We start from the raw sequence: 27,449 nt of genomic DNA on the forward strand, positions 1-27,449 counted from the left end.
TAGCAAGGCTCTCAGCAACTTAAAGAGACTCGTTGAAAAAAGAAGCATAGTGTTGAGGATGTAGCTCAGTAGAATGCACCAGGGTTCAATCCTTAGTATCAAAAAAGGACAACAAACAGGGACACAAACAGTATCTTCACTCAAAATCAGGCTAGATTTGGATCTCAAATTTAAAACCTGGACGATGATTTATGAGACAAGCCCTCAGAATGTGGATTTATCCTAGAACTTCTGTCCTTCAGACCTTTCAGAGAGTTCTTATCAGGTCTTATGAGAATGATGTAGCACTTGGGGGCAAAGATGCAGCCCAGCAGCCCCGCACTGGAGGCCAAGATGGAGAAGACCTCCACGGCCACCATGGCCTTCCCCTTGCTGCTGTGGTAGACAGGGAGGAAGGTGACCCAGACACTGCAGAACAGCAGTGTGCTGAAGGTCAGGAACTTGGCTTCGTTGAAGGTGTCAGGCAGGTTCCTGGCCAGGAAAGCCACAGTGAAGCTGCCCAGGGCCAGGGAGCCCAGGTATCCCAGGACACAGTAGAAGGCGGTGACTGAGCCCTTGTTGCACACGATGAAGATGTGGCCGTGTTCAGAGTGTGCATCAGTGTCAATGAAGGGAGGAGAGGTTCCCAGCCAGATGGCACAGAGCATCACTTGGATCAGGGAGCTGATGGGGATGATGAAATTAGGAGCCCCTGACACCAGGAGCTGCCTCATCCTCCTCCCAGGACCAGTGGCCTTGAAGGCCAGAACCACAGTGACAGTTTTGGCCAAGACAGTGGAAACAGCCACAGTGAACCCGACTCCAAAGGTGATCTGCTGGAGGATGCAGGTGGCCATGTTGGGACGGCCAATGAAGAGCAAGGAGCAGAGGAAGCAGAAGGCGAGGGAGACGAGCAGGACGTAGCTGAGAGCGCGGTTGTTGGCCTTGACAATGGCAGAGTCTCTGTGCTTCACAAAGACCCCAAGAACCCCAGCTGAGAGCAAAGAGAAGCCCAGAGCAGCACAGGCCAGAGCCGTCCCCAGGGGTTCCTCATAAGCCAGGAAGGACACCACCTTGGGGAGGCAGCGGCTCCTCTCAGTGTTTGGGAACTCGTTCAGGGGGCACTGGGTGCACTGCTCTGTATCTGAAGAGGAAATATCAGCAGTTCATTTTTGTTAATTTGTTCTTTTTGCAATCTTGAAGTTCACACTCCCATCTGCAATGTCACTGTGAGAACAGGCTGCCCATGATGGCCAAGAGAAGCCCCTCTCTCTTGCTGAACCCTCCCTCCCAGGGACACTGAGCTCACTGTGGGTCTCGGTGGCTCCTCCTATGGCTCAGTGATGTCACCATATCCCCTCCATCACCCTGGGTCTTCTTATGACATGAGGACTTCAATGATTATCACACTGACCCAGAGCCTTCAGGGGAAAGCTTTCCTGATACATACTCAACCCAGAAATCACCTCCTACACCTCAGAGGACCTCCTGTGTTTTAACTTACCCTAATGTCTACTAATTTCAGTATATAGCTTCGTATCTGCTGGAAGCAGTCTTGTTACCATCCTACATCTGCATTTTTCTGTGATGATTCTTGTCAATGTATGCATAAGAATATTGAGAAAACTTTGAATTGAAAAGTTTTCAACTTCAAATGAAATTTAATTGCCATTTTTTAATTAACATTTTTGTACAGAAGTTTGAACCCCATGGTACTCTGCCACTGAGCTACACCCACAGACTCTTTTCTTTTTTATTTTAAATCAGTTCTGGCTAAATTGCCCTGGCTGGCCTTAAACCTGTGATCCTCCTGCCACAGCCCCCTCAGTGGCTAAGATTTCAAGCGTGTGCCATAACACCCAGCTATAATTCAATAAGTTTTTTTCAGTAGTGAGCATGTACATCAAAATATTAATAAAATAGGTTGTATTTTTATATTTTTACATGCATTTAAAACTGAGAGCATTGTTTGGCAACCATTTGTGCAGTGAAGTGGAAGGTTATAAGGATCTTGAGTTTCGCATAATGTAAAGTACTTTGTGCCTCATCCAATATCTGCTCTTATTGCAAGAAAACAGTCAAGGGATATACATTTATTAACAAGGATGTCTATATTTTGATTAAATATAATTTCTCAGTCAGGTATGTTGTTTCTGCCTGTAATCCCAGTATTTGGAAGGATAAGGCAGAAGGATCCCAGGTTGGAGCAACTTAGTGACACCTCAGCTAACTAGCCTCACCCTCTTTCAAAATAAAAAATTTAAAAGGGCTGTGAGTGTAGCTTGGAGGTAGAACACCTCTAGATTTACCTCCAGAACCAAAGGGTTTATTTTGTTTGTTAGAACAGGCAGCAATTTTCCTGCTCCTGCCTCAGCTTATTAATGTCATTTTATGAAGGGAAGATCTGTGCAAGGGGACAGGATTCTGAAATAATTCAGAGTGATCCTCTCTCATGGTTATCATGAGACACTCCTCTCCATAGCATAAGCAGGCAATTTGGACTTCTGTCTTATGCTAGGCACACCCAAGTGTGTGAATATTGTATTACAGACCCCCAGTCCTGTATCTTTTTTACTTCCCTTCTATGTTGAATATACAAAAAATTTGGCACAAGAAAAGAGATTGTCTTTTCATTAATGTATACCTCCCTGACTTTATTCAGCAAGCAATTGAACTCAAGTAGTTACTACTGCTTAGACCATGGGAGCCAGGCACAACCCTGGTATTTTCAAAGCTAAGACAGGAGGATTTGGGGCTCAAGTTCAGCCTCAGCAACTTAATGAGACTCCATTTCAAATAAAAATAAAAATGGGCTGGGGGCATAGCTATGAGGTAGAATGCCCTTGGGTTTCATCCCTAGTACCACACACACACACACACACACACACACACACACACACACACACACGATGGGAATTACATAGTACTTATGCATGCATTCAAATCATATGTTTGTTATGAACAATTAGGAAGATGAGAGCAGTTTTTAATTAGTCTTTTAATAATCTGTGTTTCACTGTAACACATTATGTTTGTTTGTTTGTTTGTTTGGTGGTACTGGGGTTCCTGGAAGCCCTTCTACCTCCAGGCTACACTCCCAGACCTATTTTAAAATATATTTTTATTTGGAAACAGGGTCTCTTAAGCCAGCGCGGCTGGCTTCGAACCTGCACAATCCTCCTGTCTCCGCTTCCCAAGCAGGAGGATTACAAGCAAGCGCCACCACACCCGGTGCTAACACATTATGTTTTGATCTATTTAATTTCTTAAATTGATGACTTGTGTGAAAACTACATATACTCGTAATACTTTGTTACTTTTCTTAAAATATCATGTCTTCATCTTATTTATTTATTTGTTTATCTATCTATTTCCACAGGGTATTAATCCACGGGTATTCTACCTCTGAGCTCCACCATCAACCTGATTGAACAGGGTCTCCCTGGGTTGTGGAGGATCTTGTCAAGTTGCTGAGCCTGGCCTCGAACATGCAATCCTATTGTCTCAGCCTCCCAAGTACTAGGATGACAGGCATGGGCACCATGTTCAGCTCATGCCTTCACACCTTAAATGGATCTTTTCCCTATCAGATAATAGTATTGCAAAGATCAGAGTTCACTGTAAAGAATGTGTCCTCAGGCCTTGCATGGTGTTTAACCTGGTTCAATATACTAAAACCCTCCCATGACAATTCGTGCACACTTGCTCTGTGTGTATCCCCTGCTATGAAGAGCCCCAGGCTTTCTATTGGGTTTACACCTTCGGGGTACCCACAGGTAGCCTTGAGGATGGCTCATCTTGCATTCCATGGGTGACTTTAGCCTGGCCCACTGTGAGGTCCCAGGAGACTGTCTGGGGCAGCACTGGAGGCTAACAAAGGCAGACTGGACTGTACAGCACTGCTGACCTCATAGGCTGAGCTGTGCCAGGCCACAGCCATATTAAGTGGACAGTGACCTCAGCAGGCATCTATAGACAGAATGGTGGATGGCGTACAATGGCCTCTGTGGTCCACTGCCAGTGTCCTTGGCTTCTATCCCTGAGAAACTGTGACAGAGAAGATTACTGTAGGCTGGCTGTGAACTTTTACCTGTTTTATTGGAAATGTGTCCCCCTGGGCAGAGAACACAAGTAAAGCAGCAGACTGGTCTTCCTTCCTGGGGGATTCTCCTGAATCCTGGGCCACAGCTCTGGCTGCACACAGACCTAGGAGTCTGAGGGAAATGAGGTGATGGTTAGAGTGTGTGCTGTGTTATTATCTACTTTAACACTGAGTCAGAATCTCTCTCCAAATGACAAAGAACTTTGACCTAGAAGAGAAGGTCATCTCTCATGACACCAAAGGTCACCATGGGGATCCTACAAGGACACCTGATTCTGAGCTCTTATACTGAGCGGCTGTCTCTCCATCTCAAGTGGTCACCAAATATCACGATGGTGCAGGATTGTGTTGGGTTCAGATGTTACCAGCCACAAACCCGGGATTCTCTTCTTATTTATCCTCATCACCCAACTCCTTTCAGTATGAAAATCTGTGTGGTTGTCAACTGGTATGCCTGAGAATAATGTAGGATTGCATCTTTGAAGGGGACTGTTGGTCTTATCTATCTTTCTATCATCTATCTAATCTGTAATTCATACCTACAGAGCATCTCAGAGAGTGCATGACATACCACATATTATGGGCTTCTGAGGCCAAGTGAGGCATCAGAATATAATTAAGAATATAATTATTGAGAATTATAATTATGTGTATAATGGGAATACAATTTTGTGTGCACAATTTATTGTTATACAAACCTACTTCCATAGAAAGAAAGAAGGGTACTGTGGGAGGAAGAGGGGCAGAGAAAGAGGAGAACAAAAGAAAACAGTTCAAATAATACTACAGTGATAGGTGAAGGCATTACTACCAATTTCAGGATCTTGCATGTGGACAGAGGAGGAGCGAGGGTGGTGAGATGCTGAAACAAACACACCAGGCTGTGTGCATGCACGCTTGTATCACACTGAAACTCACTGTGATGCATAATTAATATGAACTGATAAAAGTATTAAAAATGTCCTGGAAATGTCCAGTTGTGGAAGGGGACATGAACTTACCATGCATTCACGTGCTGAGTAGAGCTGGGCATGGTGGCACACGCCTGTAATTCCAGTACTTGGGTGGCTGACACAGGACAATTGCAAGGTCAAGGCCAGTCTCTGCAACTTAGTGAGATACTGTTTTCACAATTAAAAAAAAAGAGCTCAAGGTTTATGTCAGTGATAGAATGTTCCTAGTTCCAATCCCTTTTCTTTTTATTTCTGAAGCAGAGTCTATCTAGGTTGATGAGGGTCTTACTACTTATTCAGCCTTCCTCAAACCTGCAATTCTCCTGTCTCAACATCCCAAGTTACTAGGATGACAGAGGTGTTACACCACACCCAGCAAAAGCAATGGCTCTTTATGTTCCTCTTTGTTTATACAATAAGGAAACAGCATCATACCTGTGTGAAGCCAATAGGCCACTCTATGATCTCTTCATTGATGACCAAGCCTTGATGGAGTGGACTTCCAGAGGCAAACTCCCCTACTTTAACCAGCAACCCAAGGCCAGAAGGGAAATTCACAGCATTCTGGATATCATACACGACCCCGGGGTTTCCATTCTTGTCTAAGGATATGAGCTGCCCAGCACTGTTGGTAAACTGGAGTTTCTTCAGGAGTGGATGGAGCTGGAGGACAGGCAATGATGTGGCAATGAGGTGTGAATACAAATGGAAGGTGGAAAGCCCTTAATTCCTAGGCAGTCCTTCTTCCCACCTCCCTGGGCTCAGGTTTCCTCCTGAAGAGAGGCTCTAGTTGTGTTTGTTTTGAGGTCACCTTCTAATGGGCTCAAGAGAGGGGAAGAGTTCTCGCATGGGCACAGTGGTGGAGCCCTGGAATCCAGGGATTCTCTGGGTGGGCCAAAAGGGTGGTGTTGGCAGAGGCTCTGCCACAACCTTGACCAGCAAAGTCTATTTGGAGCAGCTTGGAAGCCAATCTTTGTACTTAGTAAGGCCACACACAACAGCGGTGGGCTTTTCAGAGCCTGCATCCTGGGGAGAGCAGCCTGGTTTGTGAACATCAAAAGAGAATGATTAAATAAGTGCAATTGACGGTATTTATCAGTTTTATCTCAGTGAAGTTTAAAGGAGGCAGAACACGGGCTCCTTTGTCTCTGCTGTTGGACCTTATTAGTGACCAGGCTATTGTCTTGTAATAGGGAAGGAGCTATTGGTGTCCCCCAACTTAGAAAAAAACTCTCAATTCTAAGGAGGTTTTGAATGGAGTGTGCTAATCTGTGAGTCTGGTGTCCAGAGCATTGTATTGTGGGAAATTCCTAAACTTTAATTGCTTGCCCAGTTTTTTTTTTAATAAATAATTGACCCTTCCACCTTTGGAATCCACCTGGACACAGTGACCTACTTTTCTAAGTGTCAACTTCCAATAAGAGCCAAAGGGCACATCAAACATTATTATAGAAAAGCAGAGAATAGATGGTGGATGACTTTCTGACATTGCTTTGTACATATTTGCCTTTGTCGACATAGTAAATTTATTTACATATTCAAAAAATCTGATTAGTGACGTTGACTATTCTGCATGAGATGATGAATGTATTTCATAGGTAGACTATGGATTCAGATCAGTCAGGTTTCATATCCACACAAATCATTCTCAAACCTGGAGGGCAGTCTGAGATGATCGGCACCAATCGAGGTCTCCTACTTAAAGGAGAGCCACAGACTACCTTGTGGTGGTTTTCATAGATTTTAGAAGAATAATGATGTCTAATTTGGATTCAATGGCTCATTTCTGTCACCAAGTACTTGGAGGCTGAGACAGGAGGATCTCAGCTTCAATGTACATCTCAGCTTCGGAGTGAGGCTCTGAGAAAATTTGAAACTGTGTCTCAAAATTATAATAAAAATTTAAAGTCATTTAAGAAAATTTTAAAGTACTGAGGGTGTCCACACTCAAAAACAATAAGGAAGAAGAAGGAGGAAGAGAAGGAGGAAGTGGGGGAAGAGGTAACTTAAAACAATTCATTTCCCAGAGTGACATTTTATATGCAATAGAGATATAGAGTAATCGAGTCTAAATGGGTAGAGTCCACTTTATCCATGCAAAGTACCCAGAATCGCTCATGAGCACTCAGTCCATGGCTCTCAGCATTGGACACATTCCAAGAAAGTGCTGATGGGAGCAATTTTAATCACCCTGTCAGTTACAAGTTGTGTTCACATATTTGATAGTATTTTATTCTGCAATAGAACATGCTTTCCTGGTTCAGTTTGTAATTAAATACTCTGAGATTGAAGCTCCCAGAAGCAGAATTCTCCCCACATGGATAACAGTTCCAGCTACACCTAGAGCCAGTGTGAAGGTGCCCATGTTCCTTCTTGCCAGATCCTGCTAATCTAGAGATGAGAACACAGTTAGCACGCTCCGCACTATGGTACCTTTGAGTGCCAGCAGGTGCTCAGCCCTGGCCTGCTCCTGGATAAGCCTTACCTGCCATGGAGGGGGTATGGGCTGCTCTGCATCCTCTGGAGATCCCTGTGCTATTCTCTCCACAAGCATCTCATGGAGGACGTGGGCCACGGCATACACAGCATTATAGAGGAAATAGCTGAAGTCAGATAAGGTCATCATGTCAATAAGTCCTGTCAAAGACTCCAAGGAGGTATGTGGTTCACACTCTCCAATCTTCCCACATGCTGAACCAGCAGGTGAGCAGTTAAAATACAGAATCCATAATTTACTGAAGTAAAAGTCTTCTGGGTACTGGGAAGGGTCAATGGTCTTTAGAAAGTGTTGGAAGCCAGGGATTTCCCGCTTTTGTTGTGAAAATGAGAAGCTTCCATGGAAGGAATGCAGCATTTGGAAAATCTCAAACGCAGTGATATGCCACTTGTCTGCCATGATCCACACCTTCCCCGTTGTTATGAAGTAATCTGACATGTGTTCTACTATGAAGAGACTCCCTGCTTCACCGTAGAGTATAAGCACATTTGCAGATAAAAGGCTGAGCCTGTTCAGGACAGTATTTACACTTGGTTGATACATTGTCTTCAAGGCAGGGAGCTTTTCTGTTAAGGCCACACAGATATCATTCTTCACCATTTCCACATTCAGATGCTGAAGAAACCGTTCTCCTTTCAAGTCATCAGATATTAAGATGGCCACCCACGTCCAGCCAAAATGCAGCAGCAATGACACCATTGCATGGACCAGAGAGCTGTCCTCAGGGGCCATCTGGTAGAGTGAGGGGAACTGGTCTTTGTCACTTAGCATGGGATCAAAAGGTCCATACGTGACCTGAGTAAGCAAACAAAATATGATTCTGAGTTACAGGGAGTCAGGGTTTTCTCTCTTTATAAACAAATTAGAATACTCTGTACTAGGAACTTCCGGGAAGATGGCGATGGAGAAAAGTGGGGCTTACGAGCCCCGCTAACAACCAATCTCTATTACCACAAAATCAGCTCCTTTCATAGCTAGAAAACACCATCAGCAGAGAAACACAAATGTAATTACAAGGGACAGAGAAAAAGAGGGCTGGAAAAATAAGACACCAGAAAGAAACCAGACTGCAGTGCTGCGGCCAGAGCTGTGGCGCGGAGTGGCGGGCACCATCTTCCATTGCAGCACCAGGCTCCAGAGAGGAGGGGGACTCAGAACAGAGCTCAGAGCCACAGAGGAGATATGCCTGCCACATGCCCGAGGATGAGGCAGCAGCGCCATACTGCTGGTGGCAGCGGCGAGTTCACTGGATGGAACCAGACCAATGCACTCAACAGCCCACCAGGTTCCAGAGAGGAGCGGCAGACAGCATGCCAAGGTGAGTCACTGCGGAACAGCTGGGCAGAATTCGGCAGATTTTTCGGTGCAGGGAGCATCGAAAGCTCCCAGTGTCTGGGCTCAGCACACCCTGCAGGGACTCAGCAGAGCGCAAAACCAGAGAAGAAATATGCCAGCCTGATGGCCGAGGGCATGTCAGCGGCGCCATATTGTCACCGGCAGCAGCAGCAGCAGCAGCAGCAGCGAATTCACGGAGTCCACTACAACTCCATCAGTGCACTAAAAAACAGTGAGTTAAATTGCAGCCCCTAGAGAAGAAATCCCAGAACTGCACTCCCAGGGACTTTACCCAGTGGGGGAGTAGTGGTGGCAGAGATATCACACTATAGGAGAACACCAAACCTGGCACCCCCCAGGGTCTAAAGCAGCCTCATTTGACTCCCTGGGTCTGAGACTCTGCGATACAACCTAGTAAAGGAGTAGTGTTGACTGAGATACCACAGACTTGAGATCCAGAGCACCTTAAGTGAAGTTGTAGTGACCCAAGGGAAGAACCCAGAGAAGGCACAAACTTCCAAAATCATGGGAAAGAAGAATTACAATGGAGCAATTGATGCCCACAACCCCACAACATCAGAACCCAATAAAACAGAAATTCGAAGATTTCTAGAAGATCAAATCAGGAAAATAACTATAGAAATAATAGAGGTGTTTCGAAAAGAATTCAGAGAGAACCAAAAAGAGATAAAGGATGCAATTAATGAAGTAAAGTCCTCAATTCAAAGCACAAACAACCAATTAGACCACATGGAGAATAGAATCTTGCTCTTAGAAGATGATCATTCCAAATATGAATGCATAGTTTCTAAATTAGAAAAAAAAATCTGATAGCAAGAATCTGACATTGAAGAAATATGGGTCCATTTAAAGAGAGCTAACCTAAGAATAATTGGAAGAGAGAAGGGAAAAGAAGGTGAAACCAAAGGGATCAACAATCTCTTTAAGGAAGTAATAACAGAAAATTTTCCAAACATAGAGCAAGAGGTTGATACACAGGTCCAGGAAACTTATAGAACTCCATTTAGACAGGATCAGAGAAGAGGATCCCCACGCCACATAATTGTCAAAATGACCAAAGTGGAAGCCAAGCAGAGAATCTTAAAGGCAACAAAAACAAAGGGTCAAGTGACATTCAGAGGCAAACCAATTAGAATCACTCCAGACTTCCCAAACCAAGTCATGAGAGCCAGAAGGGCTTGGAGTAACATATTCCATACTCTGAAAGAAAATAACTTCCAGCCAAAAATTTCCTACCCAGCAAAACTTTCTATCAAATTAGATGGAGAAATAAGAAGCTTCCATGACAAACAGAAACTGAAGGAATTTATGTCTTCAAAACCAGCACTAGAGAAAATACCCAAAGAGATTAACTACAAAGAAGAAATAGGTAACACACACCAGAACCAGAGAAACAAGAGTTTCCATCCAACAGACAACTAAGATTGGTTATCTGTGGAGATTCATTATTTATGTTAGTCTTTTACCTATATTGTTTGTTTTATTGATGCTAATTTTTAGGATTTCTAGTTGGAATATTAATATACCATCAGATATAGCATTTGGAAATATTTTATCCCATTTTACCATAACTTTTAACTCTGTTTACATTGTCTTTGGATATACGATATGCTTTTATTTTTTAGGGAGTTTGTTTACCCTTCTGTTGCCTGTGCCATTGAAATAATATCCAAGAAATCACTGCCAATTTCACTGTTGTGAGGTTTTATGACCCAGATTTTCTTCTAAAAGTTTATAGTCTTAAGATTTATATTTAGGTCTTTTATCTATTTTGAGTTAATATTTGTATATGGTGTTAGGTAAGGGTCCAATTTTATTCTTTTCATGTAATTATTATTTTTCAACAATATTTAGTTAAAAGATTATTATTTCCTTCATTAAATGTTTGTGTAAAACTTGTCAAAAATAACTTGACAATATAGGGAAGAATTCATCTCTAGGCTTTTATTTAACTCCAATGGTTTATATATCTGCTTTTATAACAGTACTACACTGTTTCAATTATTGTAGCTTACATTGTTTGAAATCAGAAAATATACATCTTCTAGCTTTGTTCTTTTTTGAGATTTTTTTGGGTATCTAGAGTCCATTTTCCATATTAGGATAGATTTTTTCTGAAAAATAAATAAGTCAATGTATGATAGTTTCACCTAAAAAAAAAGAAAAAATATTCTCTGGTAAGAAAGAAAGCAAAATGAAATATTGAAATGTTATCTTTAAGTCATCAAAAGCTTGGTATCAGACAAATGAAACTGTTATGTGAGATTATCATTGTTAAGTTTGGATAAATTGCTATAATACTAGATGTCAATCACTAAGCTAAGCATGGGAGGGAGGGATGGGGAGGGAATGGGGTGGGGATCGGGTGGGGGCTAATTGGGCGATGTGTGCATGTATGTCTACAAAAGTTTTTTTTTATCCCATTATGATGTATGAATACAGTGCACCAATAAAAAATTTAATAAAAAAGAATCTCCACAAACTTAAAAAAAAGAATACTCTGTACTAAACAGGGCTATTCAGCCAGGCACAGTAGTGTACATCTCTGATCTCTGCACTTGAGAGGCTCAGACAGGAAGACTCCACAATGGAAGCCAAAGCAACAACTTAGCAAGTCCCTGTTTCAAGAAAAATAAAAAAGCCCTGCGTGGCGGCAGATGCTTGTAATGCCAGCACTTGGGAGTCAAAGACAGAAGGATCTGGGTTTGCTTCCAGTCTCAGATACTTAGGGAGGCCCTTTCCAACTCAGTGAGACCCTGTATCAAAATAAAGAATAAAAAATAGGGCTGGGGTTGTGACTCAAAGGTAGAATGGCCCTGGTTTCCATCCCTAGTGCCATAAAGAATAAAAAAAATTTCAATAAGAAAACTTTTTTGGTGGTACTGGGGTTCCTGGAAGCCCTTCTACCTTGGGCTACACTCCCAGACCTATTTTCTTATTTTTGGAAACAGGGTCTCTTAAGCCAGCGCAGCTGGCTTCGAACCTGCTCGATCCTCCTGTCTCCTCTTCCCAAGCATGGGGATTACAAGCATGCACCACCACGACCAGCTTTTAATAAAAATTTTTTAAATGTAGGTTCTGCTGGGCGTGGTAGCCATGCTAATATTCCCCGCGCTTGGGAGGCGGAGACAGGACAATCGCGCAAGTTCGAAGCCAGCCACACTGGCTTAAGAGACCCTTTTTCCAAATAAAAAGTATAAAATAGGTCTGGGAGTGTACCCTAGAGTTAGTAGGGCTTCCAGGAACCCCAGTACCACCAAAAAAATGCAGTTTCTTTGTCCTGGAATAGAAGGAGTTTTCTGGGAGAGAGAGACAGATAGACAGAGAAACAGAAAGACAGAGAGAGAGAGAGAGAGAAAATATGGAGTGGTAATCTCCTATAGAGGTTACCCTGTTCTCCCTTTGTGAGCATGCAGAACACTTTTTCTAACTGTACTTACCTTCAGACAGTCAAGAGGATTCAGGCATGCTGGCACACAACTGTAATCCCAGCAGTGTGTTGACTGAGAAAGGAGGATCACAGGTTCCAGGCCATGCTTGACAACTTAGTTAGGCTCTGTTTCAAAATAAATTAAATATGTCTGGGGGTATAACTTAGAGGGAGAATGCCCCTAGTTTCTATGCCCAAAACCAAAATAAGAAAGGCAAGAAAGGAGAAGGTGATACTGACAACTGCTTTCACCTCCTGCCTGGGAATAAGGAGGTCTGACGTGGTGCAGCATGGAGGTAGCAGGTTGTATTTCACTCCTGTGGAGCAGAGCCAGCACCAGTGATCCATGCTGCCTGCGCACACTGATGATGAAGTGTCTTCTTACTACACTGACCTCCTGGTAGTCTGGACTTCAGTTATGAACACAGGGACTGAGGTCATCTAGAGGATTACTATAATTTACCCTCTCTGATTCTCTAAAACTTATTTCTTCCTAAACACAATGCTGCTAAGCTGCTGCCTGTGTTTGGCAGTGACACCATCCTGATTGTTAGAAGTGTTTCCAGATCTTCCTGCAAAGAAGCAGTGACGTGGGGAGGTCTGATTCCTCAGCTCTGTCATCACTCTGACCAAAGCACCTGTCAAGAACAGCTGAGATGAGGAAAAGTTTATTGTGCTCATGGATTTACAAGTTCTGGAGTTTCTGTTCTTCTATCCATGGTCAGATATCTCCAAGGCAGAGACTTTGGTGGCATGAATGGCAGAGGGATAGAGAGCTCACAGCTCATGGCAGGGGAAAGCAGCAAGTGGGACAGGGAGGGCCAGGGACAGATACAGTTCCCAAGACCACACCCCAGAACCCTTTCATTCAGCCATAACCACTTCTCCAGCTGGCTGGGTGCTTAACAGTGAATTCCAAATCATATACTTTGGTGGGAATGTCACTGGGTGGGCTCTCAAGAGATCTGCTTGGATGAACATGAGCAGGGCAGGCTGGGCAGAGGCTGTGGGTAAGCCCCAAGATGGTGTCTCTGATCCTCCGCTCTCCTTGGGATCCCTGGAGCCACAATGGACCTCATCATTGCTCCAGATGCCAGCCAGATCTCCAGGGGCTGCTCTCCCTACACGTGACAGTCACTGGTGCCAGGAGGCCTCTGAGTTGGTCATGTCCTAGTGGGCAGTCTCTATGCTGTGGACATCTCCTAGGAGGCCCACAGATGTAAGCCATGGGGAGTCAAACTCCCAGTGAATGTGAGATGAATATGATGGTTGATACTGGTATTATTTTTTTATTTTTGCATTGAGGATTGAGCTCAGGGTCATTCCAACTCTGACTGTGATCCTTCTCTCTCGGCCTCACAAGTACTGAGATTACAGGTGAGCTCCACGTCCTGCTTAGTTAGATGCTTAATCTCCAGAGCCCCTTCTTCATTTTTCTTCTCACACTGCTGATATTCTCAAGAGTTTGGGAATTCACTGAGACCCGATCACCTGAACCCTCATGATTGATAGACACTCAAATTCCACTGTCTCTTGATCACACATTAGGGCCCAGCACTAGGGGAAATCTGCACATTCTCTACAGAATGCTTGGCCCACTTACCTGAGGGGTTCTGTAGAGCTCCAACAGGGTTTCAATCTCAGCTGAAAATGCTGGCGAGGTTCCTGCGATGGCAGCAACAGGGCTGTACTTGGTCTTGCACTGGTAGTTAGGGAGAACCGCATCGCCTCCCGACAGCCACATTAGAGTGTCTTCCAGTGTCCTGCGTTCACCAGGGAAGATATTGTAGAGCTGGAACCCCAGGGTCAGGTTGGGGAGCAGGTGGGGGTCCCTGTTGATCTCCTCCACTGTGAAGTAAAAGGCCAGCACGTGTTGGTAGTTCTTCCAATGCCACCTGGACAGAGGATCAGATAAGGGAGATGGTGACATCAGGAGGCTCAGGGGTGAGTCCTGAGCAGCATCAGCACCAGACAGGCTAAACCCAGGATGCTCTTCAGAGGTTCCTTGGCCTGTGGACCCTGTGTGAGTAAGGTTCCCAGGGCTCTGGTGACCTTGGAATGACTCTTGGCCTCTTGGGAAGCAAACTGTGTCCTAAACACTGAGAGATTTGTGGGGCATTTGGAGTGGGCTGAGGTGGAGATGTGCTGGATGCAGTAACTGTCAACTGGACCACTTAGCTGAAGTTTCTAAAATTTGAGGTGCATTCATGGGTACAACAGGAGCAGGACATTCTTAGAAAAATGAGTGAACGTGGCTCATACCCTTCTTCATAAACCCTCTTGTTTTATGACACTGAGGATTGAACCCGGGGCAGAACCCAGGCTCTCTACTGCTGAGCCACACCCTCTCCACATAATATTTTTTTGAAACTGGGTCTCACTAGGGTTCTGAGAATATCAGTAAGTTGCAGGGGTCTGCATTGAACCTACGATCCTCCTGTGTTGTCTCCCAAGTGCTGAGATTACAGCCATGAACCAAGTGGCCAGCTCAGACAAACCTGTCCTCCTTTTCCTCTTAGAGCAGAACCAAGACACAGCAGTGCTGGTTCTCTCTGTGTTCAGAAATCCTTAGCCAGCCTCTGCCCTGCCTGCTGAACAAAGCTTTGGGGGCAGTTTCCTCTTTCTCCAGGGCTCCCAGAGGGATTCTGTTCAGCTCATCCTTGAGGAGAAGTTACTACTCTACTCTACGGTCACTTATTAAAGCTGGCCGGTCATCGTGTTTTCTTTCAACATGAACACTTTGTTCAGGACCCCTAATTTATTTTCATAGCTTTCAATGTGTTCACCTTGTGTTCCTGGACTTTCTTTCTCTGTAGAGAATGCCCCTTGATCCTTCCTCCTCTCTCCTCTGTCTCCTCTTAGATATTTTTATACCTAAATTTACCAAAAGTGAAGTTCTTGAATTTTAGAGCTCCCTGTCAAAGACTTATATTTCTGAAAGAATACATAAAAAACTTCTGCTCCGTGTGTGTGTGTGTGTGTGTGTGTGTGTGTGTGTGTGTGTGTGTGTGTTTTAATTGAACCCAGAGGCACCCTACATCTAAGCTTTTTTTAATTTTATTTTTCTTTGGGTCCTGGAGATCAAGTCCAGGGGCATTCTCCCTAGAGCAACATCTCAGCTTTTTAAATTTAAATTTATTTTTCCAAAAATACATTTTCTAAATTGCAGAAGTTGTTCTTGTTTTTGGTGGTTTCTTGGGGTTTTTTGTTTTGTTTTGGTTTGATTTTTACAAAACAAGTACGTGGTGGTGCATTGTAATCCCAGCATTTGGGAAGCTGAGACTGGAGGATCATGGTTTGGGGACAGCCTCAGCTACTTAGTGAGGCCCTTTGCAAATCAGTGAGACCCTGTTTCAAAAGAAAGAATAAAAAATAGGGCCAGGGGTTTATCTGGGAGGTAGAATGTCCCTGGGTTCTAACCTGGTACTACAATACATACAATACATAAATACATACATAGATACACATACACTAAAAGTGCCTGGGATGTAGCTCAATGGAGTTGCGCTCCCTGGTTCAGCCCCATACTGACAATCTGTGTTGGTCAGTGTGGTAAATCAGTCATTAGAGACCCATGCAGACACCTTGTATAGAGTCCAGATCCAATGAACTTTCTGCAGAATGTGCGGGGCACCGGGGCCCGTTAAGCCTGGGTGCAATCTGTGGAAACACTGTGCCAATCTGTGGTGCACACTTGTAATCTCAGTAATTCGGAGGCAGAGAAAGGAGGATCACAGGTTCATAGCCAGCCTCAGCTACTTAGTGAGGTCCTCTGCAACTTAGTGAGACCCTGTTTCCATAAAAAGGAGAAAATAGGTCTTGGCGTACAGCTTAGGGGTAGGTAGTCCTTGGGTTTTATCACCCATGCCAAAAAATACATAAATAAAACAAAAGAAAATAAAAAGGCTTAGGATGTCTCTCAGAGGCAGAATGTCCCTGGGGCCATCCCCAGTGCCATAGCAGAGAAATTAAACACAAAGAAAATCAAACAGTCATGGCCACGCATAACATTTGGGTAAAGAGTGAAACTTACAGTAAAGGTCGTATAGGCTCTGATTTCACTAAGAAAGATTGCCGGACCACAGGTGACACCATATTTGTGACATAAAGGAAGAAAAATGTTCCCAGCACGAGGTCTCCTTCTTTCTGGATATTTGGCTTCAGGTCATCGTGACAGACAAAGTAACCATCATTCCAGGATGTGTGCAAGGGCTGCAGGAGCAGAAAGAAGAGAAACAGAGAGAAGGACATCTCAGGCTCTGCCCAAAACAGAGACAGTCTGGCGTTCAGGCTGAGCTGCTCAGGTGAGGATCAGGATCCATGTGTCATCTGTGCAGGCACAATGGCTTCTTCCTGTCACTGGATGTCCTGGACTTGTGCAAAGTGTTCAGATGGGCTTCCCAGCAGAGACACAGGGAAAAGGAAAGGGGGCATCAAGAAAGTCATGGAGCTGAGACCTGAGGCATCTGGCTGTGGTCACAGCAGCTCCAGCACCCAGTCATTTCATGGCTCTGCTATCCATCCAGGAGCTCAGGGACCCACTGCCCGGGGCTCTGCACCTGTCACCTCCATCCTGATGAAAACACTTTGCAAAAACATGTTTGTTCCTCAGCTTCTCCACGCCCGCCATGATTTCATCATGGTTCATTGAGGCTCGGGGGACCACAGCAGCCCTGAGTTGCTGAGAGTCCAGAAGTTTAGACTTGTTGTCAGTCCACTGCCCTGAGGGACAGGACGGGGTGAGCAGGAGTTGGTGTTGAAGGAACTGAAGTTAGAATCCTATAGTGAGTCATGCACACCCATCATTATTCAGCACAATTCACAACAACCTAGGCGTTCATTGACAAATGAATGAATAAATATATAATGTGGTATAGGCACACAGTGGAATTTTACTCAGCCTTAAAAAAGAGTAGTTATGTCATTTGCAGATGATGGATGGAACTAGATAGAGTACAGTATGCTAAGTGAGACTGACCCATCTAATAAAGACAAAGGTCATAGGTTTCCTATCTTATGTGGGTGCTAGAGAGAAAAGGAACTTCAGCTGAATGAGGAAAGAGGCCAGGAGAGCAGTGGGAGGGATTGGGGAAGGAGAGGGGAAGGGAAAGAGGAGGACAGAAGAAGGAAACAGACCACATCATGCTCTGTCTGTTGAAGAAGGATTCCCCACCAGTCTCTCTGACATGTATGGAGCAGAAAGGGGCTGGGCAGGTGTGTAAGGAGGGAGCACACCTAGAGATGTGTGTAAGAATGTAGGGATCACTTTGAATCTCACTATAATGTATAATTACACATCAATAAAAGTATACCAAAAAACACAAATTTCCAAAAAGGAGGTGGTGTAGGAGTCAACACAATCCCAGTAGCAAAATTTCATCACTTGGAAGCTTGGTCAAGAATGTGAGGAGTGAGGTCAGCCGGGGAATTCTCCTGTGCTGCTCAGGGAAGGCGCATTGACCCTGTGACCAGCATCACTCCCAGGGCTGCAGGATCCTCCTGGAAGAGGTGGGCTTTGTGGTTTGCTAATAAGGAGGGTGTGAGCTGGGTGTGGTGGTGCACACTTGTAATCCCAGCATTTGGGAGGCTGAGATAGGAGGATTGTGGTTTGCAGACAGCCTCAGCTACTTAGTGAAGCTTTTTGCAACTCAGTGATATCCTGTTTCAAAATAAAGAATCAAAAAATAGGATGCCCCTGGGCTCCATCCCCATTTCTGGAAGAAAAAAAAAAAAGGAGTCTGTGCTCCAAAGAAGACCGTTCGGTCACCCCACCCCAACCCTTCACAGAAAAACCTCTTTCCTTAGCCTGAAGCTCTGTCTTTGCCCACTGGGGAATGGAACCAAAAACCAGCATTGGGTGGGTTAACAAGTCAAGACTGAAAACTCAGATCTTTACCTCATATTCATCTAGTGCTGCATCTTGATTTTTTTCTACCACTCTTTGTAAAAAGCCTTCTCTACACCGTTTTCCTATTTTTAATTTTATAAAAAATTAATAGTCATAAAATGCATACTGCTTATGCTGTTTGAGAATTTACTCAGGTGCTGGAAATGAAACCCAGGGGCATTTTACCTCTGATTCACATCCTGGATTCTATTTTTCATTCTTTATTTTGAAACAGAATATTACAGAGTTGCAAAGGGCTTCACTAAGTAGCTGAGGCTGTCTGCAAACCACAATCCTCCTGTCTCAGCCTCCCAAATGCTGGGATTACAAGCATGCCACCACACAAGGCTAGACTTTTTGATACAGGTGTATGCTGCAAACCTTGCTCAGTCCAAATGGGGCGCGAGTCCACTCGCGATCGAGAATCTCAGAAAAGATGGGGAAGGATAGGGTGACGTACTGCAGCCTCTTATCTGCAGTGATTCTTTCCCTTCTAGGAACTAAATTTCTTTAAGTTCCTACTGGCAGCACTTTCTGGAAAGAATCTGATATGGACAAAAGCTTCTTGAGCTAATGACACTTTATTACAAGAACCCCCAAAAATTTATACCCTTTACCAGTAAAGTTAATAATAAGAGAAAAGGAGGTGAATGCAATCACTGTGAAACAATAGTGAATAACATGTAAACAAAGGTAAAAAAAACTGGTCTGGGCTTTAGGCTTTCAAGAGATTAACTCCGGATCTTCTCCCGGATCTTGCAGACAAGCAGTTCCAAAGGGCAATCTCCCAGAAAAAACGGGCACGCCCAAGGAGGCCTCTTTAACTTTCTTGGAAATTTCCATCTTTTGGGCTCAGTCCGTATGGCAGGCATGGGGAGATGTGGTGATTCAGGTGGATGTGATAGAGTTTTCTCAGGTGTTGCCGTCTTACCTTCTAAAATCTGAAAACTTAAGCAAACTCACAACACAGTTTGGCAGACAAACACCAAAAATACCATGTAGTTTTTAGATTTAGTTGTCAGATATACTTCCTTAGCTGTGAAACACTTTTCCCCAAACGATAGGCTTATTAGAAACCTATTCATCTTAAAAATAATCCATATTCCTGTCTCAGACCCTTTGCAATATCCTTTCCTTGGCCACGTGGTGCCCCTCCCATCTTGGGCAGGGCTCATACTGGGTGTAAAGGTCAAGAATCTTTCTAGCCTTCAGCTCCATTGTATTGGGCAGTATTAGTTGCTCATAAACTGGGTTGCTTTGATGCTGCACCCAATGTTTGTCTTCCCATATATGGGCAGGATCACAAAGAGAGGTAAATAGAGGCATCGGGTCACCTCCCCCTCTAGGTTAGTTATTGATTAGGTTGAAGGTCAAAGATTGAGAGGAAATCTGCGTTTGTAATTACTGAATGGAATGCTACCACTGCATCTAATTTCTAACTAAGTTCTATTACCATTTGAACAAAGCCAAGGACATTTAGAGGTTTGGACAAATTACCAGAAATTTTATTTTCCACGGACTCAGTTTCTCTTACAGTCCTGATCTAGAATTCATGTGGAGAGTTAAAAGAATCATTATTAAAAGAATAATAGTTATGAAAGAATATCTAAAAGTGGAGAGTACTTTCGGCCAGCGACCACACCTTCTCTCGGGGCTATTTCTCACTTTGAGATCTTGCCTATGGACTGCATGAATAATTTACATGCAGTTGCCGAGAGGGCGTGGCTGTAGCTGGTATCTGCAGGTGTATATTGTAGAATTGCTGGAGACCTCACATACCATTCCCTTTCTATGGTGAGAACACTTAAGGTCTGCTTGGTTGGTACTTTTCAAGAAGACAATAGATCGCTTTTTAACTTGAATGATTTGCTAAGGTCATAATTGCAATTTTACACTACAATGAGGTTCAGTGTGATACAGCTCACATGCCTTCATTTTTTTGTGTATTGGTTTTGTTTGTTTTGTTTTTTTTCTGGGGATTTTTTTTCCTTGGTACTGGGTACTCTAACTCTGAATTACATTTGCAATATTTTTATTTTGAAATAGGGTCTCATAAAGTTGCTGAAGGCCTGGCTAAGATGCTGAGGCTATCCTCAATCTTATGATCCTCTTATCTCAGCCTCCCAAGGACTGGAATAATAGACATGCACCACTTTGTCAAAGTGTTTATATTGTTTTTAACTGTAGTGACTGGGATGTACAACCCATCTCTTGGACTCATTTCTTCTTATCTAACTGAAATTTTGCACCAAAATTTTAAATAAAAATTTCTTTAATGAGGGTCTACATCTGAATATGTGTAAAATTATGAATATGACATGGTTATCCTGAACAACCATTGGTGGGAGGGGGGAAAGGAAAATGGGGGCGGGGGGAGAGGGCACCAAATATAGTTTAAATGTATACCATTTATGCTCAATAAAAATTTTGTTTAAAAAAATTTCTTACCTTTAATCAACACATCCCCCAGCTGAATATTAAGTTCCACAGTGAACCTTTACCTTTTATCATATGCATAACTTGACTCAAAATGAACTGAAGAGCTAAACATAAAATACTAATTTCTAATACTCCTGTGTCTCCTTAACATCAGTCACAACCTCAACACCACCCTGAAGAAATAGCTATGATATCTGCAACATTCCAGGGAAGAACAGAATGGAGATTTTCCCTGCATGTCCTCCTCCTCCAGCGGAGAGCCAGGGTTGTACCCTGACCTAGTCTCCCTCATAAATCTGTACTAAGTCCTCATGCTTATATGGTCTTAAATATCTCAAACAAAAGGAATTCTATGCTGACCCAGCATCCCTCTGCAACTCTGTGCACTCAAGTTGGTGGGATGGGGGATGCTCACTTCCTGGGAACGTCTCTTCCTTTCCCCTTGTGGTGGGCTCTGCCTTCTGTGGCTCTTCCCAGCCCTGCCCAGTAGATACATAACCACCTGCATCACAACATGCATGGCACTGAGCAAACACATGAAGGTGTTACAGTTGTAATGGCACTGTGGGCTCTTTCCTCCATTCAAAGAGATACATTGAACTAGGAAATTAAAACTAATAGACAACTCAGTGTAGCTGCCACAAATTTTTATTACAAAGTCAGTAGAAAATAGAAAGGAAAGAAAAACAAAACAGTGTGCCTGGCAGACACACTGGAGAGTCCCCAAATGAATCTCTGCCCACCTCTCCTTCCCCAGCCCTTCAATACAGGGTTAGTTTTTTGGTTGTTTATTTTTAATTAGGATGTTATTATATGTGTTAATAAAGCAATGAGTAGTAACTTATTTCTTAGGCAGCTGGTGCCTTCTCTTCTCTGGCAGTGCACCTACTAAATGCAAAGGTTAATGATCCATCTTTTTTTGTTCTTGTTGTATTCTGAGGGTCTGGGGATGGAACCCAAGTGCATTTGACCTCTGAGCCATGCCCCCTGCCTTTTTCCTTTTATTCTTTGAAACAGGGTCTCACTAAGTTGCAGAGGGCCTTACTATGTAGCTGCAGCTCTCTGAAAACTGCAATCCTCCCATCTCAGCTTGGGATTACAAGCATGCACCACCACACCCAGACATCTTTTTTTTTTAATCACAGCAGTATGAATTGTCCAACAACTATAGGTGCTTTGATTAAGGGCTGAATCACAAAGAAGAGGAGATAAACAGAGGCACTTATCTCCTCTGTGTATTTTTAAGGCTAAAGGCTATAATTGTCTCTACATTCTTACTATGGCTATCATTAGGACAAAGGGCAGAGGGGACTGGAGCTCTGAAGTGTACCAGGCCAAGCTGCTGCCTCTCCCTGTATGAGTGCCTATGCAGTGCCCAGACTCTGCCTGCCATTCACATTTTTTGGAAATCATTACCAGAGAAATTTTTCAATGCTGGCCAAAGGTTATATATGTATATATGTATATGTATATATGTATAGAGTATGGGTTATAAAACAATTCTAGAAACTCATAAACAACTTGTTTACACATGCCAGCAAATAGCTCAAACAACTTGAGAAACTCATAAACAATTTGTTTATGTTTGCCAGCATATAACTTCAGAAACTTGTCTGGATGGTCAGCCTAGGGCTCAGACCATCACATCTGTGCCACAGTTGATAACAGACCCCCTGGGTCAGGAACTGTCTCCTCTTCTCTGATGGACACATGTCATCAATACATTTGTGACTACTGACAGGGCTCTGTGGTGTTGGTTGAGACCGGAGGTGCTTGCCAAGATGCTGGGCAGTACCCATGAAGTCCTAGGAAGATACCTGCCTTCCTATGAGTGGCATGGGGCACTTTGCTCACACCAGAGCAGCCCACCCCTGTGTGCCACTACTGTCCAGCAACAACTACGGTCCTACTCTTGTCCCTGCCTGAGGTTCCTCAGGATTACAAACTGCTCTATCAACTCCTGAATCTTCTCTTCCTTTCCTGGACTTGTTTCATTTCCCCCCACTCCCTGTTTGTTCCTATCATATTATTTTTTAATTAATTAAAGTGCTCTGAATGTATGTCCAATTCCTGCTGTCCAATTGTTTTTTCTAAGTTATAAACTATGTGTTCATTTTTAGAGTGATCATCTTCTAGGAGTGAGATTCTATTCTCCATGTGATCTAATCGATTGTTTATAGTTTGAATTGATGCCTTTACTTCAATGATTGCATCCTTTATTTCTTTCAGACTCTAGATTCTTTTTAACAATCCTGTATTATTTCTACAGTTACATTCCTGATTTGATCTTCTGGGGATCTTTGCATTTCTGGGTTATCAGGTTCTGTTATTGTGGAGTTGTGGGAGCTCATTGCTCCACTGTAGTTCCTCCTTTCCATGATTTCACAAGTTTGTACCTGTTGCTTTTGGTAGATTTCTCTCATTCTATAGGTGTCAGCTGGTATATCCAAGGGCAAGTTGTATTCAACTGTGAAGGCTGAGTAAGGAGGGAAGTGAAGCAGTAAATGGAAGAACAGCATATGGTCTCAGGGTTGAATAGTATGAGTATATGAGTTTGGTAAGGTAGTATATACCAGAGATGACAGATAGAAAAAAGGTAGGCGTATTCTAGTAGCCAATGCAGAGTTTCTGGTATAGTGATATGAAGTGAATTTAATACAAGACAAGGGAGAGATAAAAAGAAGAAGAAATATAGAAAAGGGATAGAGAGAAGAGAGTACGTATATACAAGGAAAGAAGCTTGGGAGAGGGTTTGGGAAGAGAGTTAAAGAAAAAAACAATAAAACCCATAAAAACAAACAAACAAACAAAAACCAAAAACAGCCAGGCATACACTGTCACACACAAAAAAAGAGTGAAAAAACTAAAACAACCCCAACAACAAATTAGTGTGACTCTATAGATAAATGACTATTCAGCAGATAGATCCTCTGCAGTCTCTCTCTGTGTAGTTACCGAGTGCTACGGGCACCTTTCCCTCTCTGAGTCTGGTTCTCTGAGTCTTCTCAGTCTATTCAGATGGTCAGTATCAATGGGGCTGCATTTAATATTGAGCAAAGGTCACCTTCCACACTTTCCACAGATTTGGAGTCTAGTTCTCTCCCTGCCTCTATTGGTAGCGTATGCCTCTGAGACCAAACTCAATGTAGGAGTCTCAGTTCTCCACAGCCAGAGCTTGGCTTGTCTGACTTCTCCCTGCTCACCACAATAGGGAGGTCTGTGGTGTTCCCTACTCATTGGGTTTAGTGTTAAGCGTAGGAGTCCCCACACACTTTCCACTCATCAGAGCCTGAGTCTGTCTGAGCTTCTGATATGATCACAACAGCAGATCCCACTTCCAACTTCTCTGGGTTCTTCTTCAAGTTACCACAACTTCATTTAAAGTGCTCTGGATCTCTGGAGCGTATGGTAATGTCAGTCACCACTACTCCTTCACTGGGTTATATCACAAAGTCTCAGACCCAGGGAGTTAGTCGCTGCAGTGTGAGATGCTGGGGGCACCAGGCTGGGTGTTTTCCTGTGGAAACTGACTAGAATGTGGTAATCTCTGCCACCACTATTCCTTCACTAGGTTGAACTGCAAGATCTCAGAACCAGGGAGTTTATCAAAGCTGCACGAGTCCCTGGGGGTGCAGTACTGGGAGTTCTCCAGCAGGGGCTACAGTTTCACTTATGATTTTGGTGCGCACTGGTCTAGCTCTCTGGCAGGCATGGTGAACTCAGCCACTGCTGGCAAGATGGAACTGCCACAGTGCCCTTGGCCATGAGGCTAGCAGATTTCTTTTCTAGTTTTGAGTTGCGCTCTGAATCCCTGGAGGGCATGGTGGGATTGGCCGCTGAAAGTTTTAGTCTGTCTTTGTGCAGGAAGAACTGATGAATTACAATCGACTGATCTGCAGCTGCTAAATTCAGCTTCTTGTTTTCCTTTTTATCTCTGGAGTCTGGTGCTTTGAGGCAAGATGGTGCTGGCACAGCGCCTGCCACCAAAAGGTAGATAGGTATCTGGATGTGGTGGCACATGCCTGTAATCCCTGCGCTTGGGAGGCAGAGACAGGAGGATTGTGCAGGTTTGAAGCCAGTGTCTTAAGAGACCCTGCGGCAGACTGGCTCAACCAGGCACTGAATATGGCACTGAGTCTGCTCAGGACGAAGTTTCTCTGAAAGGTGGACAAAGGTTTCGGTTGTAGTTCTGCAGCCACTTATCTGCAACAATTTTTTCCCTTTTTATGAAATAAACTCCTTTCCTGTTCATGGCACTAAAAGTGGAGATTCCTCTCCAGGAAAAAATCTGAAATGGACAAATGCCTCTTGTGTAATTGACACTTTATTATAAGAACCCAGAAAAATTTATATCCTTCACCAGTGAGATTAATAGTAAAAAAAAAATAAAGAATAAGAATAAGAAGTGTAGTCACCACAAAACAATAGTAAAGGACATGTAAACAAAATAAAAAGACACTAGTCCGGCATTCAAGATTAGCTCCAGATCTTGTGACCAAATCCAGGCCCCTGCCCTTAAGCCCCCTGTCCTTGCAGACAGGCGGCTCCAAAGGGCAAATTCCAAAAGGCACAGGCACGCCCAGAGCTTGGAGAATACAGCCTCTCATGAAATCTCCTTTTAACTATTTTCGGAACTTTCCATTCCTAGGGCTTAGTCCATATGGCAGGCATGGGGAGATATGGTGATCCAAGGGGCTGCAATGGAGGTTTACCAGGTTTCGTCTGCATTGCCATCCAAAGTCTGAAAGCTTAAACAAGCTCACAACACAGTTGAGCAGATAAACACCAAAAAGTAACATGAAGTTTTTAGATTTAGTTGTCAGATGAACTTCTCTAGCTGCTGAGCACCTCAAATGATAGGCTTATTAGAAGCCTATTCCTCTTTTAATAATCCATTTTTCTATTAAACCCCTGCAACTTCCTTTTCTTTTCTGATTACTCTGATTCTCTCTTTCCCATTTGGGACAATCTTAGGATAAATCTTCTTCATACAAAAATGCTTTCTTATTCTTACCATATTTCCTTTCTTTCACACTCACACATTTATTATATCTGTCCTTTGTTCTGACATATTCATTTCTTAACCACGTGGCACCCGTGGCGCCCCCTGTCTTCGGGCAGCGCACATACTGGGTGTAAGGTCAAGAATCTTCCTAGCCTTTGGCTCTATTGTGTTGGGCAGTATTGGCTGCTCATCAACTAGGCTGCTTTGAAGTCACACACAAATTTTATCTTCTCTGTATCTAGGCCGGATCACAAAGAGAGGGGGTAAACAGAAGCACCAGTTGCCTCCCTTTCAAGTTTTTAGGGCTAATGACTTCAGCTGACTCTTAAGGCTTTTACTATAGGTTAATGATTAGAATGAAGGTCAGAGATGGAGAGGAATTCTGCGTTTGTAACTGCTGTAGCTGGAATGATTCCACAGCAACTAAATTCTAACTAGATTTTATTACCATTTGAGCAAAGCCAAGGGCGTTTAGGGGCTTAGACAAATTACTAGAAAATTTATTTTCCACGGACTCAGTTTCTCTCACAGTCCTGATCTTACATCACCGGAGCAATTCGTGTGGAAAGTTAAAAGAATCATTACCAAAAGAATAATACTTATGAAAGAATATCTAAGAGTGGGGGAGTACTTTGGCCAGAGACAACACTTCCCCATGGAGCACTGCTTTCTTTAAGCTTAGCCAGTTTCTTGCGTGGAAGTATCTTCATGCAGATGCCGAGGAAAAGGAAGTAGAGGCGGCAAGACCCTGTTTCCAAATTTTAAAAAAGTGTAAAAAAAATAGGTCTGGGAGTGTAGCCCGGAAGTAGAAGGGTTTCCAGGAACCCCAGTACCACCAAAAGATGGACAGGTTTCTTTTCTGCTCTCTGGTTGTTCTTCTAGTCTTCTTTTTCTCTGTTCCTTGTATTTATAGTTTTTATTCCTCTACTAATAGTACTTTCTGGGTATGTAAAGCATTGTTTTTGAGGCAATGGAGATTGAGTGTCAGTGAGACTCATAAGCACTGCTTTTCTCAGTCACCATCTTCACAGAAGTCTATTTATTCTGATATGCAGTAATCAGGTGTCTATAGGGTTAGGTATTTTCAGGTGAATTGTTCCTTTGTCTGTAGGGATCATTTTGACATAGCAAAGTATTCTAATGTATGGATAATAAATGGTCAAACACTTCTATAGTACTTCTCATGGAAAGCCAGGAATACCTTATCAATATTAACTATGGAGTACTCATTTTAATCTTAAGTTCTATTATATTTGTGTGTATAATTTTAAGAGGCAGTACAAAGGATTTAACTCAGAGACACTCTACATCTGAGTACTCCTACCGCAGGCTTCTTCTATCTTTTATTTGGAAATAGGACCTCACTAAGTTGTGGAGGGCTTTCTAAGTAGCTGAGGCTGGCCACAAACCTGTATCCTCTTGCCTCAGCATCCCCAGTCCTGGGATTCCAGGCTGCGGCCCCATGCCTGGCCATTGCTATATTATCTCCACTTCACCTGTGAGAGAACTGGTAAAGTGCACTTGGGTTGCTTGCCTGAGTTCCCTGGCTGGTGATAGAGAGAACCCAGTCTGGAACCCAGAGCATCCTCCCTCGGCCCACCAACCCACTGATTGAGTGCATTGGGTGGACCAAGCAAGGTGTGACCATGGTCATACTTTATCCTAGGGGGAAAGGGATGGATGGTAGACAACCAGGAAAACAGGGCATTCCATGTGCAGGAAGTGTTCCGCCCACCTGATGGGACTTGGTAGGTTGTATCTGGGAACAGCCCCTTGCTGTGTACATGTGGAGGGCGGGCAT

General features: G+C 43.5%; 1 protein-coding gene across 1 annotated transcript; it reads right to left on the minus strand.

The window, feature by feature from the left end:
• Window positions 1-170: 170 nt before the first annotated feature.
• LOC308276717 (vomeronasal type-2 receptor 116-like) lies at window positions 171-27,449 on the minus strand (the record flags this gene model as incomplete). The annotated part of the gene is made up of 9 exons (XM_080715542.1): window positions 171-1,123; window positions 4,070-4,193; window positions 5,470-5,697; window positions 7,520-8,326; window positions 13,921-14,212; window positions 16,351-16,576; window positions 16,884-17,039; window positions 21,059-21,167; window positions 27,384-27,449. 9 exons carry the CDS (start codon window positions 27,447-27,449, stop codon window positions 171-173), a joined length of 2,961 nt encoding a protein of 986 aa, XP_080571668.1.

Source organism: Muscardinus avellanarius, assembly GCF_963383645.1.
Source record: "Muscardinus avellanarius genome assembly, chromosome: 18".
Taxonomy (NCBI): Eukaryota; Metazoa; Chordata; class Mammalia; order Rodentia; family Gliridae; genus Muscardinus; species Muscardinus avellanarius.